Source organism: Argentina silus (genome assembly GCF_951799395.1).
Source record: "Argentina silus genome assembly, chromosome: 4".
NCBI classification, from domain to species: Eukaryota; Metazoa; Chordata; class Actinopteri; order Argentiniformes; family Argentinidae; genus Argentina; species Argentina silus.
This window is the reverse complement of record NC_139658.1, coordinates 4472745-4490084: the sequence shown is the minus strand read 5'-3', so window position 1 is coordinate 4490084 and position 17340 is coordinate 4472745. Positions and strand designations below refer to the sequence as shown.

The window sequence follows — 17340 nt, the reverse complement described above, 5'->3', positions numbered from 1 at the left end:
GCTGTAAACTGATAGAACTAGTTAACGCTTGCTTGCTGATTCTTTGTTGACAGGGAACTGCAACTAACACCCTATCCTCACACACGCATGTTTAAGAAGGGTTGACTCAATCTGTCCCTTTAGGGAAGAAATGGGAGAATAAACCAACCAAGCATGAGTTCCAATATTTTTCTGCATTCCTCTTGAAGCTCAAGTCATTATGCATCTTCTTTTACAATGTGATACAGTAGGTTTTGTATGTTGTACAACATAATACAGTAAATGACTCAGAAGACCACTAGAGGGTCGTCTGAGTCATTTACTGTATTATGTACAAGACCACTTTCACATTTAAGTGATAGGTCTCAGCGGAGTGCCGACAGTACTAAGAAATATATTGAAGTAACATGTAACCCAACATACAGTACATTTTGTTTATACCAAGCCTGTACTGTATTGCCATATCTGAGCATTTTGCAGTAATCTACTTGAACATATAAAATAGATTGTTGAATAATGACCAACAGACAATTAAATGCTTAACTTTTTATTGTCACCCCAGTCAATCCACCCACTTTCTTACAAAATAAGATTTGTCAGATATATTAACATTTATAATTCTTACACTGTTTGTGACAAAACATAACATAGTTTTTTTTTCCAGTGGCACACCAGTGCATCTCCTTTCAAATATCACACAGGTTTTACAAAGCTTAACAAACACTCCTGTCTCTGAGCACCTCAAAACAGAATATCAGCAAATGTTGTCCAAGAGAATAAGTTTAAGGAGAAAGCACAGAAATTGTGATTAGTTGCCTCACAAATACACAAGTCCAGCAGCCCGTCTATGAGAAAAATACACTCTCAACATCTAATGAACCGTGTGGTACAGGAAGGTGGCCTAGGTTAACACTATAAAACAAGGTCAGCCTCAATAAAATCCTAACTAGAAAATGCAAAAGAAGGTGGCCATAGATTCCTATGCGAGTAAATATTGGAAAAAGACTTCCAAAACAGTTTTGGTTTCTCTCTAAACTCATGTGCTATATTCTAGTTTAATCGCCTAAGGCATTGTATGTTAGTGCATTAAGGTTATGTCACAATAACGCAACACAGTCTCCAAATCATTACGTTCTGGAGGATCGTTTCTGCAGACCAGGAAATGCGGTCCGGGGGATCTTATTATCTGGCTATACCAGCGTTTGACCACCTGTTTTGACGTAAGGTACGTCAAAAACTTAAGACACGTTACGTGAATTACGACTTGCGTGGCGGTTTGGCAGTATTAGGCATTAACTTGGACTGGTTAAATTCAGGCATTAACTTCGACTGGTTAAGATTAGAGAAAGTTGTCAAATAGCAAATAGAAACAGCAATGTTCGGGTTACAAGTCAGGTGGTTTCTGCCTCCGTCACCCCGCCACCTCCTTATGCGATGTTCTGCCTTCCGTATTTACCTGCCAATATAGCTAGATAATATGACCACATAGATTGTATTCTTTGGTCTGCAGAAACGATCCCCCAGAACGTAATAATTTTGAGACTGGGTTGCAATAACATGCCTTTAATAGGCCAATATATTTATGTGTGACAAAAATGATATCTGAAATATCTGAAATACTATGAAAATATTTCTATAGCCAGATCCCTATGTCAAGGCATTCATTGGATGATTCAACATGTAAACATCTGAGTATGACCAACCTGATGACCTTTGAACATGGGAGCAATATTCTCTGGAAGTCAGAGATGTGGCCATGAGGTTTATAGTTTGTTTGTAGTCCTAATCTCTACGGCTTGGTATCAAGGTTTGTTGACTCCTTTTCGTCGGTCGTCTGCTGTAAGTGGCAGTCTCTCTGAACACCACAGATTAAATAAATCTGTCTAAATCCAACGTAATCTTCCCTGTGATGCGATTGGCTGGTTGGGGGGGGTTAGGGTTAGGGGGGTCGCTCGCTACTGCTACCTCAGGCAGTGGCTGAAGTGAACGCTCCTCCTGTTCAGCTTCTCGGGCTGTTGAGACGCCATGAGCGAAAACTCCCGAAAGATGTCAAAGCATGTGGTGTCGCCTGCAATAAGGGGACACTAGAGTCACTATGTGAGATGCCATCAGTGTGTGCTCTACAGGGTTGTGACTTCAGTACGTTAAGGCAGTAGTGTGTGCTGGTTTTCTCTCCATGGTTAAATGAGGAATTCATGACTGATTGAACTCACCCGGTCAAAATTAAGTGTCTGACCAAGCAAGGAAGGCTGAAAACCAGCAGACATTACAGTCTTCAGGGACTGAAAGTACCTATGTGTATTTTATTAGCAATCAAAAGCTCCATAAAGCCTATTAAGATATATTTCATTGAATCCTCACAGGTTTGGAGACCCAACTTAGTAAAGCACAGGTTAAAAGACAGTCAGTTCCTCAGTCCAGGCCCTATGGGACATACAGGTGACAGGGTTGAATCCCATCTTGCCAACATCATGATTGGTCTACCTGGCCCTGCACTTAACCTATGAGTGGCTTGTAGGGAAATATGCATTCCAGGGTCCGAATTGGTGTTGCTTTCATACGTCAATGACTAACCCCATTATTGGATAGATATACAGTATATACTATTTAAGTATATATTAGAAGCTTTTTGCAATTTCCTTTAACTCATACATTACTGTCAGATCAGTGCCCTCTCAAGCAAAGTAGGAAGCTAGGCTTTTATGACTTATTGGAAAAATCCCCAAGCAAAATCCCCAAGCAAAGCGGCAGGGCTGGTGTCTGGAGTGAGGAACTCTGGGATAGAGTGGTGAGCATCCTGAACACCTCCTTATTAACCCTCCCATGTGTGCTTACCTTCTGCCCACAGTTAAAGCTGGCTTCCTATTGGCTCAGGAACTGGCATACATGACCATTATTGGTGCTACGACATATGAGGCTTTGTAAAGTTGAATCCAGCTAAAATGTCTTCAACAGGGTGACTGGTGAGTATTTTCCACAGTATAACTATATACTAAGTAAATGTATCTTACTATATCTCTTCTCCTCAAGCCTCTTATTGTAGCCTCTTAAAGGCTGCCAATGAACAAAGAGCCTGCACTGTGTTATAAATGTATTTAATCTGTGGATCCATTTGTACAAACATGATTTTCACCATCAGTCATATCTAACATTTAATAGCTGTGTGTGTGGCAGGACTTTCCATGAAGGGGGCAACTATTCACTTTCTTAAGTATTCTTAATAGGCTGTAAAATACAGAACCATACTGTGAAAAGAGACTGTTTTGCCAGTACACCAACAGATATTCTTCCAAAGCAAGTGTGTGTGTGTGTGTGTGTGTGTGTGTGTGTGTATGTGTATGTGTGTGCACACCCACATTGGTAAAGACCATATGGAAAGAGGCAAAGAGTTCCCGAGAATGACCACACCAGCAGGACAGAGACCATACCCCCTAGGGAGATAGACCAGGATGCATCACTCACTCTATCCCGAACATCCTTGTGCTTTACCTTCCTGGAGCCCAAGGCAATACCTGTATCAACAGAAGCAACAAAAGTCAGTTTTTACACACAGTACTTAAGACAGGTTTTCTCTGAGGGAGGTGAGAGTTGAGTGTTAAAAGGACATTTCTGACGTGTGAAAGAATTTGCCTGACAGGAATTTTAGATTGAATGCTAGGGGTGAGTTGATACAAATGTTTTGGACAAGAATGTCCATTCTGGGCATATTACTGCTGTGGGAGATGCCATTTGGAAACAGAGCGAAATGTATATTGTCTATAAGATATGTATAGATTACAAAACAATCTGTGATACTAAAAAGGGGGTTGTTTAATGAAATGGCACTGCACACAGTTACACATAATGGCTACTCTGCATTTTACTTGTTTAAGTTCCAAGGACCCTTGAGAGTGCTTGTAGCATTGTGCTTGTAGCATTCTTCCCCATGGTAGTGGAGTTCACAAACAAGCCCCCTGCCTCTCACTGACTCTGGGACTTCCACCCTCCCCCCCCCCCCCCACCCTGTCACACACACACTGCACTGACAGTGTAATTTATAATTATTTAAAATTATTCTAATTTATAGTGTACATGCCCCACAACCATTACATAGCCTCTAGCCTTATTGCCACTTAGTCTCACACAGCCTACAAGATGTATTGTTCTGCTGCTCTTTTTTGTAAATTTGTTATTGCTATTTTGTTCATATTTTGCTATTTTGTAAATTTCTTGTCAATATTTGCTATTTTTTATGTCCATGCACCAACCTCACCAAGTCAATTTCCTGTATGTGCAAATATACTTGGCCAAATAAAATAATTTTGATTCTGAAGTGTTTGAGTATTTTGCCTTCAACCACTGACTCGACCACCCTACATAGCATTACCAGAAAGTAAAATTCACTTTACTGCTAAGAATAAGCCAAGCGTTAACCCACATGTTGTTATTGACAAGGGAACCCAACCCATTGAGTAACATTCTCCCAACGTTCCTGCCATTTAACAATGACCCAGAAACGTTAAAACAATGTGAAGAGAATGTTGTTAAAAGAGAGTAGACAAGAGTCAGAAATGAGAGCAGAAGCAAGAAGCAGGGTTAGGAGTTCATCAAGAGTTTCTTGGTTTTATTCTCTGCGTTTGTTTTTTTCTCAGTGTTTCTAAAGACAAGGAAGAAAGTATTCCAAAGATATCCCAATGTAAATCATACAAGGATGTTCCCAAGTAGTACAGAGCTATGTAACAATATTCCAAAAAGATTGTACAGATTGTTTGGAAGAGAAAACTAAAACAAAAACAGATCAGGCAGGGTCCATGGTTGAATGCTGAGAGCAGGCAGTTGTTGAGTTAAGTTAAGATGCAAAAGCGTATTTACAGCATGGTTGTCTAATAAGTGTCCATTAACCCCCATGTTAATAAACACACACCAAAAGACACAACACTTAACACTTCAGCTGGGCTAGTGTGCCAAGAACTGTTAGGTCACAGTCCACGACAGCTATACTATCACATCCCTCTTTTAGTTGGAATCTGTTCAAATATTACAGAATATCACCTGCCATGTTTTCAAAAAACTATTTACGAAATCACTGTTCTGTAGAATCCATCTTTTGAAAACACGGACACTGCTGCTTCTAACACTCATTTCACTTAACAAATTAATGTCAGACTATACAGTACGCTGTATTTAATTACTCTGAATAGTTCCACTCAAACGGTGACACCAGACAACACTGTTGGCCACTTCCCATTTCGAAAGTCTTTGGCAGAGGAAAAAAAACATGACTTTAGAAATTCATGCCCACACATTGAGAAACCGAGGACGACTAGTGAAACAAACAGTTCAGCTCCAGTCTTTGGTAAAAAAGAGTGAAAATAAACACATATAGTGTATACTGAATACATACAGTCCATGATTGGACGGATGACACAGAAGTCTATTAAGTCTAAAAAACCAGGGAGGAAGTTGTTTCTGACATCATCATAGAAGTCTTACAGTGGATCATGCTTTTTTCACAGGACTGCAAGACGAGGTGACCATAGCAAGGGATCTTCATGCTCATAATGTAGATAGATGTTTCTAGAACGTTCTGGTCTTATAAAATGAAAGCATGCGGTATATATGAGCAATGATGAGCTAGAGAAGTCAGTTAGATTTAGCTGTATTCATTTCCCACCAGCCTTTCTTGCTAGGGACACTGTGTGTTGTCACATGGTGCCTAATTCTGTCTCTGTCCAAAAACTCAACCCCATACAGCACTGGTTAGATTGACATCAACTCGACATAGAAAAGTTACCATTGTTAAACATTGAATGACTGCAATCAAAAAGGTTTGAAATAGAGATAGAAACACATTATCACTATCATTTCTATAAATAAATCACTTTAAAATCACTGATATCTCTCAAGAAGACGTATAAAACAGCCTAGTATTCTAGTTGTTGCTCAGTGGGGATGGTTTGTAGGAACAGGCAACACCTACCAACACCTATCTTGTCTGTTGTTGAGAGAGTGTGTGTGTGTGTGTGTGTGTGTGTGTGTGTGTGTGTGTTCTACAATGCAAGACCAAACTGAACATATTCAGTCAGAAAAAGAGAGGATATCACCAGTTCAAGATTGAAAAGAAAATCATTTACAGAAATACAGATGAATTCTGCATCCCAATATTCATTGCACTAGTCCTCTGGGCTGATCAACATAAATAAAAAACACAGACCCCAACTCGAGTCGATGTAAGACCATAACGTAACAAAACAACATCGAAAAAAAATAAAAAATTAAACAAATAAAAATACTGTTGGTAGGAAAAGTGCACAGTTGCATTTCTTTTACATAAACGTATCATAATAATATTATAGCATTTAATTCGGAGTGCTTGAGTCTCAGCATCCTCACACATGCACACGTTCACTCTCTCGCTCACTCACTCAAGTATCATACAAAGCAGGCGTTTTGTCTCTGCCCAAAAGCCCTTCGGTGTTCTCGTCACAGTTTTACCACATCTTCCCTCCCTCCCCTTTATACACAGTAACCATGACTCCCCCCCTCATCTAACCCTAAGTAATCACAGAATCTAATGGGCCCATTCCCTAGCTGTAACAGACACACACCACTGGTCACCACATGCCACAACAGCACAACACTGTTCAAACAGTTTCTCCCAAGTCATGCTCTATACCTCTAGGCTTACTTCTCCCTCTGAACAGGAAGAGCTTCCATATCACCTTTAATGAAATGTATTGGACAGGCATGCTGTCCTTTCTTGAATACACTGATTCGATGAAGATTTTAATTTGATGACATCCCCCCAAGGGTTAACTGTGAAATTTCTATTGAACTATTGAGGTGCAGAGCAGGCTAAAAGGAAAGGACCTGTGAAAACATAGAGATAGAGGGGAAGGGAGTGTGTAACGCAGTGGATATACTTCAAGGCAGTTAGCCGTGAGCAGCATTTAGTGTTATGGGGCCAGGGTCAGAGCCCATGGAATCTCACACTCTCCCCTATCTAGGTGACACCATAGTAGGTCAAGATCAATTCATCAGGAACTGCTAGATTGAGCCAAAACTGTGTTTGTGATGTAGCATGGCATGGACAACACTGAGTCACATGAAGAAGCAGTAATGTGGTAGTGGTTAAAAGATCTGGAGATGGAGGCCAGATTGGAAATAGACACATGCTGAAACAATTCAAATGGGGGTCCCAACAAGTACGCATGTTGTATGTACACCCCACTCCCTATCCTCTCCCTTCCCCACTACTGGGTAAAAGTTGCCCGTAGGCACAGATCTAGGGTCATCTTAAATCCTCAAATACTACTTTTAAAGCAACATTTTACTCAAAAAATATTTTTTTTGTAAAATGCTCCTTTAATAAAATTGAGGAAACTGCAAATATGACTTGAGATCAGTATCTACGGGCAACTTCATCCTTCTCTGCCCCTACAGTATAAAGTATGCCCTCTAATAGGGACTTGTCTCTCTGGCGCCCCCTAGCACTCCTCTATGGTGAGGCAGATGAACTCCTGTATGCATTTCCTGTACTGCTGTTCAGTGGGGCTACTGCTGGGGTATTGACCTGGCTGTCCCAACGGACCCTCCGCCTCCCGCATCTCCTCGTTCATCCGCGCTAGCCGCAACCTGGGTGGAGGGAAAAGGAGGGGAGAGGAAAGATGGAGGGGAGGAGGGGGAATAAGGAGAGAGGGAGAAAGAGAAAAAGGGAGAGAGAAATAGATGTCAGCAACACCCATAACAGAACTATGCGAGTCATATACCTGTGCAGCCTCTCTCAGCTGAGTGGACTAAATTGTTGTTATGGTAGTTAGTTATGGTAGCTTGACATTAGCGTAACATCAGGGTAACATCTGGGCATTTTGAGGAACGTTGCGGAGACACTCACAAGGTGACAATGTCTGCATTGGCGGCCTGCACTGCGATACTCAGAGGGTCGTGACCCTGCTCATCTACCTCTGTCTGGGACGCCCCCCTCTTCAGGAACAAACACACCTGCCTATAGAGATACAGAGAAGGAGAGAGAGAGAGAGAGAGAGAGAGATGAACAACTGAAGGACTGAAAAAAGGAAGACTCAAATAATGAATGAAGTGAAATGTCACCCTGTTCCCCATCCATCCATCCATCCATCCATCCATCCACCCACCCATCCACCCACCCACCCATCCATCCATCCATCCATCTGTTATTCCACATACATTTCTATGAAGGCCCTTCAGACCTTGAGTCTTACCCTGTGTGTCCCAGATAGGTAGCATGGTGCAGGGGGCCTCTCCCCCTCATGTCCCTCTGGTTCACATCTGCTGCGTTCTGCAGCAGGAACTCACACGCTATCAGAGAACCCTGAGAGAGAGAACAAAAACCACAAATCATTATCCCCATGAGATTGTGTATGTATGTCTGTGAGGTAGTATGCTTGTGTGTGTAGGCTCGTGTCTGTGTGTGAGTGTGTACACTAGTGTTTCAGTATGAGTGTATAAGTGTGGTTTTGTGTTGTGTGTGTGTGTGTGTGTGTGTATGTGTGTGTGTATGTGTGTGTGTGTGTGTGTGTGTGTGTGTGTGTGTGTCCACTCACCCCTATAACAGCCTGTATTAGCGGGGTCTTTCCCTCTTCCTCCTCGCTGGAGGAGTGGACGTCAGCTCCATGAGCCAGCGCCTCGGCCATGAGGGGCAGGTTGCGTAACCGTGATGACCGGTAGAGCAGCGCTCCGGGGTGGAGTTCCCTTATGTCCTCTGGGTCTGACACCTCCTGCTCTATCTCTACCTCCCCACTGGACTCCTCTGACTCCTCACCCTCTGTGGGGAGATTCAAGTCAGTACAGCCAAATATGGAATATGGAAAATATCTCTGTCGCTATTTCCTTTTAAAGTGCTATTTTGCACAGTACTTAAAGGGAAAGTGCTTCTATGAAAGGTGTAAAAACATGAAAAAGTTTAGTATCATTGCCTGCATAAAGACTTTAGTTCCATCAAATGTGGTAACTGGATGCCAATTAAAGTATCATTCTTCATACAATGCAAATATGCACAGTTGTACTAACAACTCCTACACACACTCACCCTCCTCTGTGACGCTGTCCACCACTGAGCCAAACACTAGGATGTCAGTGCTTCCATCAGTGCTGCCGCCCAACCCGCTGTCGCTGCTCAGACCTGCGGGGCCAAAGAGCGCCAAGCCATGGACACGTTAGTGACCACACCGCCTCCCAACAACCAGACAACTCAAAGACGCAGATGCCAAATACAGATGCCAAAACACACATGGACACCAACACAGACACACACAGATACAGACACACAGACACACCTACACCCACACACCCACACACACACACACACACAGGGTCAGACTTACTACGAGGGCCAGAGCCGGTGTCAAAGTAGGAGAAAAGAGAGTCCAGCTCATCAGGACAGAACAGAGAGTCACGACGGAATTTAGCTGCTGCAGCTGAGGGGCACAGGATGGGGACAGGGATGTGTTAGTGATAGTCTGCTACGGGTGTTAATATGGATGCATGATAACTTGACCATAGGTGGGCTAACAAAAACCTTTAACCAAAAATAACCATTAAAGGGATAGTTAGGGTTAGGGGTAGATGACTGTGGCTTAGGCTTAGGATATGTAGAAAATTACAGAAAGGTGATTTTAGAGTGGACTATCCCTTTAAGGAGAGCCAATCATGACTGACAGACTGTGTTAGGTTTGACCTCTGACCTGCAGACAGGTTGCCAGGCGAGGCGCTACCACGGTCGTGGCGGTATTTCCGCCGGGCTGTGGGTGCTCGGATGGAGCTGTTGTGTCTCTGGCACTTCTTAACACCCCAGGGGCGGGACTTCCTCTCACCCTCCACCAATGCCTCGCTGCCACTCATCTTCTTTAGGAAACGCCTCTCCACGTACTTAGCCTTGATCCACGTCTCCTTCTCCTGCCTAGGAACGAAAGGAAAGAGAGTGAGTATCAGGCTTCAATATCCCTTGGCTGTGGTGTTCTAGTAGTCTTAAAAAGATTCCTTTCCTTGTCTCCTTTCATGATGACTTAATCCTGTCTTGTTGAAAAGCAGTGTAGGGAATATGTTCTGTGTCCTAATAGTTTAGGGATAGTTTCCTTTCTTTCCCCCTGCCAATGACCTCTAATAGGTACAATTGGTGAAAGACGACTGCTCACCTTGGACTGGAGGGCCCAGGTTTCTTCACGCCCAGTTCCTCACACGCCCCCTCATAGATGTGATTGATCACATTGTTTCCAAGCTCACACATCAGCTGTATAGAGATAAAGGGAGAGTAGAAGAGAGAGACAGAAAGAGAGGACAGGGAAAGGCAGAGAAGAAGAGAGTAGATGATCAGTTTATGTCTTAAAAAATGATTAAGATGAATAGAAAAGTATTTTAAATCAAGGATGAAAGAGCTCAAAACAAAACAAACAGGAAGTGAGACCCACCTTGAGTAACTCTGGTTCCCAGGAGTCCAGTGTTAGTGAACGCACCTTAGAGCAGTGCACCCCCAAACTCCTGGAGACAAAACCACAGACACAGAAACATATCATAAGTTACAGGAAAGAGATACTAATAGCTGTCAAATTCACTACTATCCTCAGTCACTTCACATATATCAAGTGAGACAGTCAATTAGCACCTGCATCATGATCAGAAAACTCAATTTCAAATGTTTTATTTGCTGTTGAGGGTATTGTTTTTCCCCTATTCACCTTATCCATCCACCATCTAATGGCGGCCTTTTTTAAAGCTTACCATGTCACTGACTTTACCGACAATGGAGGTAATCAGGTTCTTAAAACCCGTCAACAAGAAAAAAAGTTGTTGCCACCTCAGCAGAGATTGTGAGGGAAGTGGTTGAAGTTTAATCTGAGAGAGGGGGATAACCCTAATCTGTGAAAGTGGGATGTTGTAGGCTGTCGCTAGTGCCTTTACTTGACACTCAAACCTGGGAGTATACTCGGGAGCATACTAAACACTGTAGCTTGTGTAGAGGTGTAGATAATATTTCAGCACCTGTGTATCCCTAAGAGGTGTCATCCCTGAACCTTCTCCACAGTGCACTATTGCTGTTGTAATCCCGTACCTGTGTATCCCAGAGCACTCGATGCAGAGCAGGACCCCCAGGTTGATGCTGGCCCAGCAAGGGGCCGCCTGGCTGCAGTCACAGCACAGCTCGTTCCCTGGGAGGGTCTGGATCCTCTGGAGGATGCTTTCCCCCCGACCCCCACGCTCCCGTGGCTCACTAGCCGAGTCGATGCTGCTGGTGGAGGGAGAAGCCGTCCTGTCCAGACGCTATAGAGGAAGACACGGGGGGAGGAGTGGGAGTTAGTTATGGAGAGACACATTTGTTTTCACTGTTGACAAAATTCTACCACCATATGATCCTTTATAAATGTATGAATGTAGGCTTAAAAGCACACTGCGTGTGTAACTGTTTGTGCCTTCTAAATCAAGCGATTTTTATCGTTGTTGAGTGCTGTATTCAATGTGACTACGGGTTTGCCACTGGTATAAGAGTTGTTGTGGCTACTGTAACAGTGTACCTCTATGTAGTAGTTGTCAGATATCTCTCTGTAGGCAGAGGCGATGCTGGCCTGGACTGCCTGGATCCACGCCTGACGGAGCTTCTCTGATTCAGCCTGTAGCATACAGCTCCTGAAGAGGACGGAGAGGAGTGTGAGGAGGACACACACACACACACACACACACACACACACACACACACACACACACACACACACACACACTTACTTTGTGGGGGACACCACCTCGAAACAGAACCTCCTCTCACTGTCTTCACAGGGCTTGACGGAACACAGCCTCAGGTCCTCCACTACCACGGTCAGAGAGTCCTGTCATTGGCAGAGAGAAGTGTCACTCTAAATTACCATTATCTTAGACAAAAACAAACAGTATGTGTTAAGAACAACAACAAAAAAGTAACAAACAGCAAAAGACATTTATAAAAACAAACAAACCTTCAGTTTCTTCTGATAGACCAGTTGGCTGTTCTGAATGGAGAACCATCGTCTGGGGGAGGAAAGGTTCAGAGTAAGATGGATAACCAGTCACAACCCATGCTGGGGTATTGATCTCAGACCTGTGTCCAATATAATGAAAGAAAAATATGTGGCTATTGCCATCGTGATTAACTACAGTATAGATATGAGAATCAATCTGGCACAGGACTGGGTAAGGCCAAGAGGCTAAAAGGATTGCTGTGTCAAGAGAGTGCAATCCATTTAACACATTTGCAAGGGGGGGTATGGATCGATCCAAGCATTAAGGACAAATAGGCCCTTTATGCTACTGAAACACTGAAATAATAAGTGCTTGATCATAAACCTCAGTCTGTCCCTCGGCTGATATCATTGCAATGTAATACAAACCATATTGGCTACAGTTGAAAAATGGAGTGGTGAGAGACCAGCATACAAAGGAAGGCAGAACGACAAACATACAAAGAAACACAAAAACCCACAATCTCTCTCTCTCTCTCTCCCCCTCTCCCTCTCCCTCTCTCTCTTTCTCTCACCTGTTCCAGGTCTTGAAGGCGTTGCTGGCCCTCTTGAACAGGTAGCCCTCCATCACCACACCGTTGGGGGCATCCACGTTGAACTCTACCTTGGTGTCATCATAGGAGAAGTCCTACCACAGAGCAGAGGGGAAGACGACTACAGTCAGAGGCTATAGCCAACATGCTCAAAGCTATTGGAATGGTCACCAAATGCTCAGAGCATATCGTCACAGAAGCAGAGAATCTTCAGATGGAGCCTCTGTGTACAAGGAAATAAAAATCCTGCTACTGTAAAGGAAATACTCTAACTAAACTAACATCCAAAACAGAGACTTGGAACAATCTTCAAGTGGTCTGTACAAAGGTCCTAACTGATGGACTATGTCAGCGTGCCATACTGTAATCAGAGGATGTTGCACCATGGTGAACAGTGACCTGAACAGTTAACCCCCCCCCCCAAAAAAGTCCATTGTATTCCAAAAACAAACAGGCAGATTGATTGATAGTTTGTGTAGTGTGTGTGTGTGTGTGTGTGTGTGTGTGTGTGTGTGTGTGAGACCTTATCCGAGCATGTGTGTGCTTGTATTGATGAATACCTTGATCATAAGTGCAAGATTACTTACTCCACCCCTATCATGTTCTGAACTCACACATCTATTGATCGCTGAACCCCTCATGTCAAATCCTATCAGCCAAGACGTTTCCTATCTGATACCTCTTTTGTCCACTACATGAGAATTAGATTGTCTGAAAGGGGATGCAGCCATCAACTGGTGAGAAGCAAAGCAAAGCAAAGCAATGCCAGGGGATTGGTGGGGAGAATGAGTTAAGTTCCACTATTGTGGCTGTGTCTTTAGTTTGAGCCAAAGTACGACCTGGCATATGGAACAGCGTTGGACACACACACACACACACACACACACACACACACACACACACACACACACACACACACACACACACACACACACACACACACATTGATCAGAAAAAAGACAGAAAGTATGACGCAGGCAGTTGAGTAAGCATCATGAGCTCCATACTCTGCTGTCTTTGTTACAAGTCTCAAAGTTTTTAGAAAGACTGTTATTTTAATTCACCAATACAACAGAGAGAACTGAGTGGATCGAAGAGTTACAGTTCCAAAGTGGCAGGTTTTATCCCTTAAACTGCAACATAGAGCTATATTTATATGCTTGGTGTTGCCTGCCTATTATGACATTTCACATCTAGTGAGGACCAAGAACCAATAAAGATGAATACGAGAACCAATGATGTCTCTCCAAGAACCTCACTCTACCTTTACACTACTTTACACTACTCAGATAGAAATAGACTACACCTACTCCAATGTAGAGTTGGATATATGGGATCAATATCTAATTTAACAAACTCAGACGTTAGAAACTCAGACGTTAGATTGATGCTGGCATTTACATGCCTCTGACATCCTGTGTGTGAATGTTTGTGTCACAACGTTACTGAAATGTTGAGGAAACATTGTGAGGGGTTGAACAAAACCCTGCTACCTCCCCTCAGCATCTCAGCCCGTTCATGATGGCAGGCGTCCTGACACGTGCCCTCCACAGAACAACACAACACTACACAAAAGAACCCACTCCCTCTTTTGAAAGACACACACACGCACGCACACACGCACGCACACACACACACACACACACACACACACACACACACACACACACACACACACACACACACACACACACAGAGTGATCATTTTTTATGTTTGAAAATAAGTGTCTATGTGGGATCCAGATACCTACATTTCTCCCTCTTTCGCACGAACTTCTCAATGCCAAAAAAATCCATAACGTGAACTAAGCACACCCAAACAAAACATTACCGAATTACAAACTCCCCTGACAGTGAGTAACAGGTTGCTAGGCAGCCCCTTTTCATAGGCACATGCCCATTGAGAATGATGGACAGACAACACATGTTTATAGTTTATTATATCCTATTCTATTCTTTTTACAGGGAAATTTGCAAAACTCATAAGTGGGCTAATAAACAATGTATAGCAATCTCTAAAACATTTAAGCTACTGGTAAATACAAGTTTATAATATCTCACCAGTGTATAATCCCACCTGCCGAATATCTTCATTTTTAGGAGAGTAGAATGGAGAGTAGAATCCAGAAGCATTTCAAGGTAACATGCACTTTCTCAATAATAAATAGCCTAATAAATACATAAATACGACACAAAAATAATCCTTCCGTTAACCTATCTACAAAACATGTCCAATGTCTCCGCTATGACCAATGCAGACAAGTCCTCAAAAGGTGCACGAAGGAACGGAGAAACAACCAACCGCACTCGAGCGCAGCGGAATACCGAATGCCAACAGGAGGCTCGTGCTGCGTGCTCCCACAGCTCGCGCCACCTGCCGAGTGTGTAGTCGCGTGGGTTCACGCGGACGAGCACCTCATTAGCATACAGCTGTCTATGTATGTGCCCCAGTGACCCAGTCGCGCCCGCAGGACCGCAAACATTGTTTCACTGCCAGCCATCCCAAACGAGCGGCTTCAGCGGAAAGCCCACCTCTTGCGCGCCTCCCGACGCACGATTTACGGGAGCCCTCGTGCCCGTTAACCCTCCCCTCTGTCCCTTATAGCCCCGTAGACTACCCCGGGGCTAGGTTTCACTTTTGGAAGAGTCAGCTTTCCATCTGTCTGAGAGTCCACAAAACCATTCCTGCTTAATCAAGCACACGTTATTGCTCCCCCAGCACACCCCCACAGCTCCACTTCCCACCCTAAATCACTTAGGAGCACGGAAGAATGCGGACATCTGAGCATAAACTACTGAGACACACACCATATCTCGCACTTTCTTCTAATAGACAAATCAATTGTGAGTGGTGTTTCTTGGGATTGGAGAAGTTAAGCCCTTAGTTAGCCCTCACTAAATGTAGCCTACTATGAAAGAGTGACACCGCAGATTCTCACAGCAGGTGGCAACAAATTGTAACATCTTCTGGCATTTGGCAATTCTAGATCCTATACCCACGCCTTATGATATGATAGAACAATATGAACAATTGAGTGAATTGTTCATTGTGAAAAGTATTCGAACACACTTTCTAACACTTTCTAGCATACACAAACACACACACACACACACACACACACACACACACACACACACACACACACACACACACACACACACACACACACACACACACACAGCTGCAGAACAACATGCCGTAACTGTGTAACAGTGTAAGAGAGTGAAGGGAGTAATCCCAAGGGGGCCACAATGAAGTAGGAAACAGATAAAAGAGTAAAGAAAGAACAGAGGGAATGGCAGATGTGTATCGAGGAGAGGAGGCAGGGAAAGAGCGAGAGACAGCCGGAGTAATCGTAGATCAGCCAAAGGAAGAAATGACAGAGAACGGAGGGCAGGAGAGATATAAAACGAGAGAAAGAGAGCTGACAGACTGTGGAGGCATCTCCATGGATAAATCATAGGGGGGGACTTTGACTATAAAAATGATTTCTAACACATAATGTATCAACATGTTCTTGTGTGTCATGTTAGTTCAAGTAAGAAAGAGGGAGACACACACGCACGCACGCACGCACACACGCACACACACACAGGGGCCTGTGAGGTTTGGGTTTAATCTTTGGGTGAGGGTCAGTTGTAGCCATGACTACATGTTGCTTTGAGGGTGTGCTCTGACCATACACCGCCCAATACTCTCTGACCCACACATTAGTCTATGCTAAGCTTATTAACAGCTAATCCAGCTGCTCTCCCCATCCTTTTCTCCCTCTCTCTCCCGCTCTGTTTCTTTCCCTCACTCCTTCCCTCTCTCTTTCTGAATCGGTTTCATTCTCTTGCTCTTTGTCGATTTCTCTCCCTCGATTTTGGGCCATTCTCTTAAGCTTCTTCACATCTATCCTGTCTTCTTTTTCATCTGCATGTCTCCCTTTCCCTTAATATCTTTCTCCTTCGCTCCTTCTGCCTCTCAAGCTCTCTTTCCCTTTCTTCCCTTTCTTTCCTCTCATTCCAATTCTCACCATAGGGAAAAACATCAGAAAAGAATCTTATGATAAAATGGCCAAAAAATCCACCACAAAGCCCAACTTCAACTAGTCTTAAAATACAGTCTTGCTGTCATACAGACTAAAGCGGAGAGCTTTAATGGTGTATCAATAAAGGATGACTTTCTGAATCCTGCATTATTCACTATACTATTGTTTCTGTTCCAGCTCAAAAGAATTTGCATACAAGCGATTTTCAGATGCACTGTAGTTCTGAGAGGATTTAGAAGTGAAAACACAGTCTGTGTTTTTATCCGATTTAAAACGATTTCTGTGCAACATCCCCTCTGAACTTCCACAATGCCAGACAGAAACAAATAGGCTCTCTTATTTGAGGCACAGTAGAGTTTTCAGGTACATTTTGCTTTTGGGAGAATCTTTAGAAAGCTTGCCGTGTCTAGACAAGACGAGAGGAGACAAGATGAGAGGAGACAAGATGAGAGGCGAAAAGAACATTCTGTCTGGACTGAGGCACCAGACAACTCTAAGCACCTGTAACCTTTTCTCACTGACACAAACCTGGCTAGCATGGAACTTTATCAGTGTGTGTGTGTCTGTGTGTGTGTGTGTGTGTGTGCGCGTCTGGTTAAGCAGGTGTGTGAACTTGCCAGGTTGACAACTGTCAGGGACAGTTGGTGGCACTAATTTAGAGCTGATGTTTTGTGGCACGCCACCCACCCCTCTCCTCCTCTCTTTATCCCTCTCTCTCTCTCTCTCTCTCTCTATCCCTCTCTCTCTCTCTCTCTCTCTCTCTCTCTCTATCCCTCTCTCTCTCTCTCTCTC

The 17340-nt window shown here is 43.6% G+C and overlaps 1 protein-coding gene across 1 annotated transcript in view; it reads right to left on the bottom strand.

The window, feature by feature from the left end:
- Positions 1-510: 510 nt before the first annotated feature.
- acap3b (ArfGAP with coiled-coil, ankyrin repeat and PH domains 3b) overlaps positions 511-17340 on the bottom strand; it is a 58318-nt gene continuing 41488 nt past the window's right edge. The window contains exons 10-25 of the mRNA XM_083669102.1: positions 12497-12609; positions 11940-11991; positions 11713-11813; positions 11505-11616; positions 11045-11253; positions 10404-10473; positions 10131-10225; positions 9681-9895; positions 9321-9413; positions 9026-9118; positions 8541-8761; positions 8199-8308; positions 7853-7963; positions 7532-7593; positions 3442-3491; positions 511-2047 (exon numbers count right to left, since the gene is read on the bottom strand). Coding sequence (XP_083525228.1) covers positions 1979-2047; positions 3442-3491; positions 7532-7593; positions 7853-7963; positions 8199-8308; positions 8541-8761; positions 9026-9118; positions 9321-9413; positions 9681-9895; positions 10131-10225; positions 10404-10473; positions 11045-11253; positions 11505-11616; positions 11713-11813; positions 11940-11991; positions 12497-12609 — 1776 coding nt within the window. The 3' untranslated portion in view covers positions 511-1978. The remainder of the gene's footprint in view (positions 2048-3441; positions 3492-7531; positions 7594-7852; positions 7964-8198; positions 8309-8540; positions 8762-9025; positions 9119-9320; positions 9414-9680; positions 9896-10130; positions 10226-10403; positions 10474-11044; positions 11254-11504; positions 11617-11712; positions 11814-11939; positions 11992-12496; positions 12610-17340) is intronic.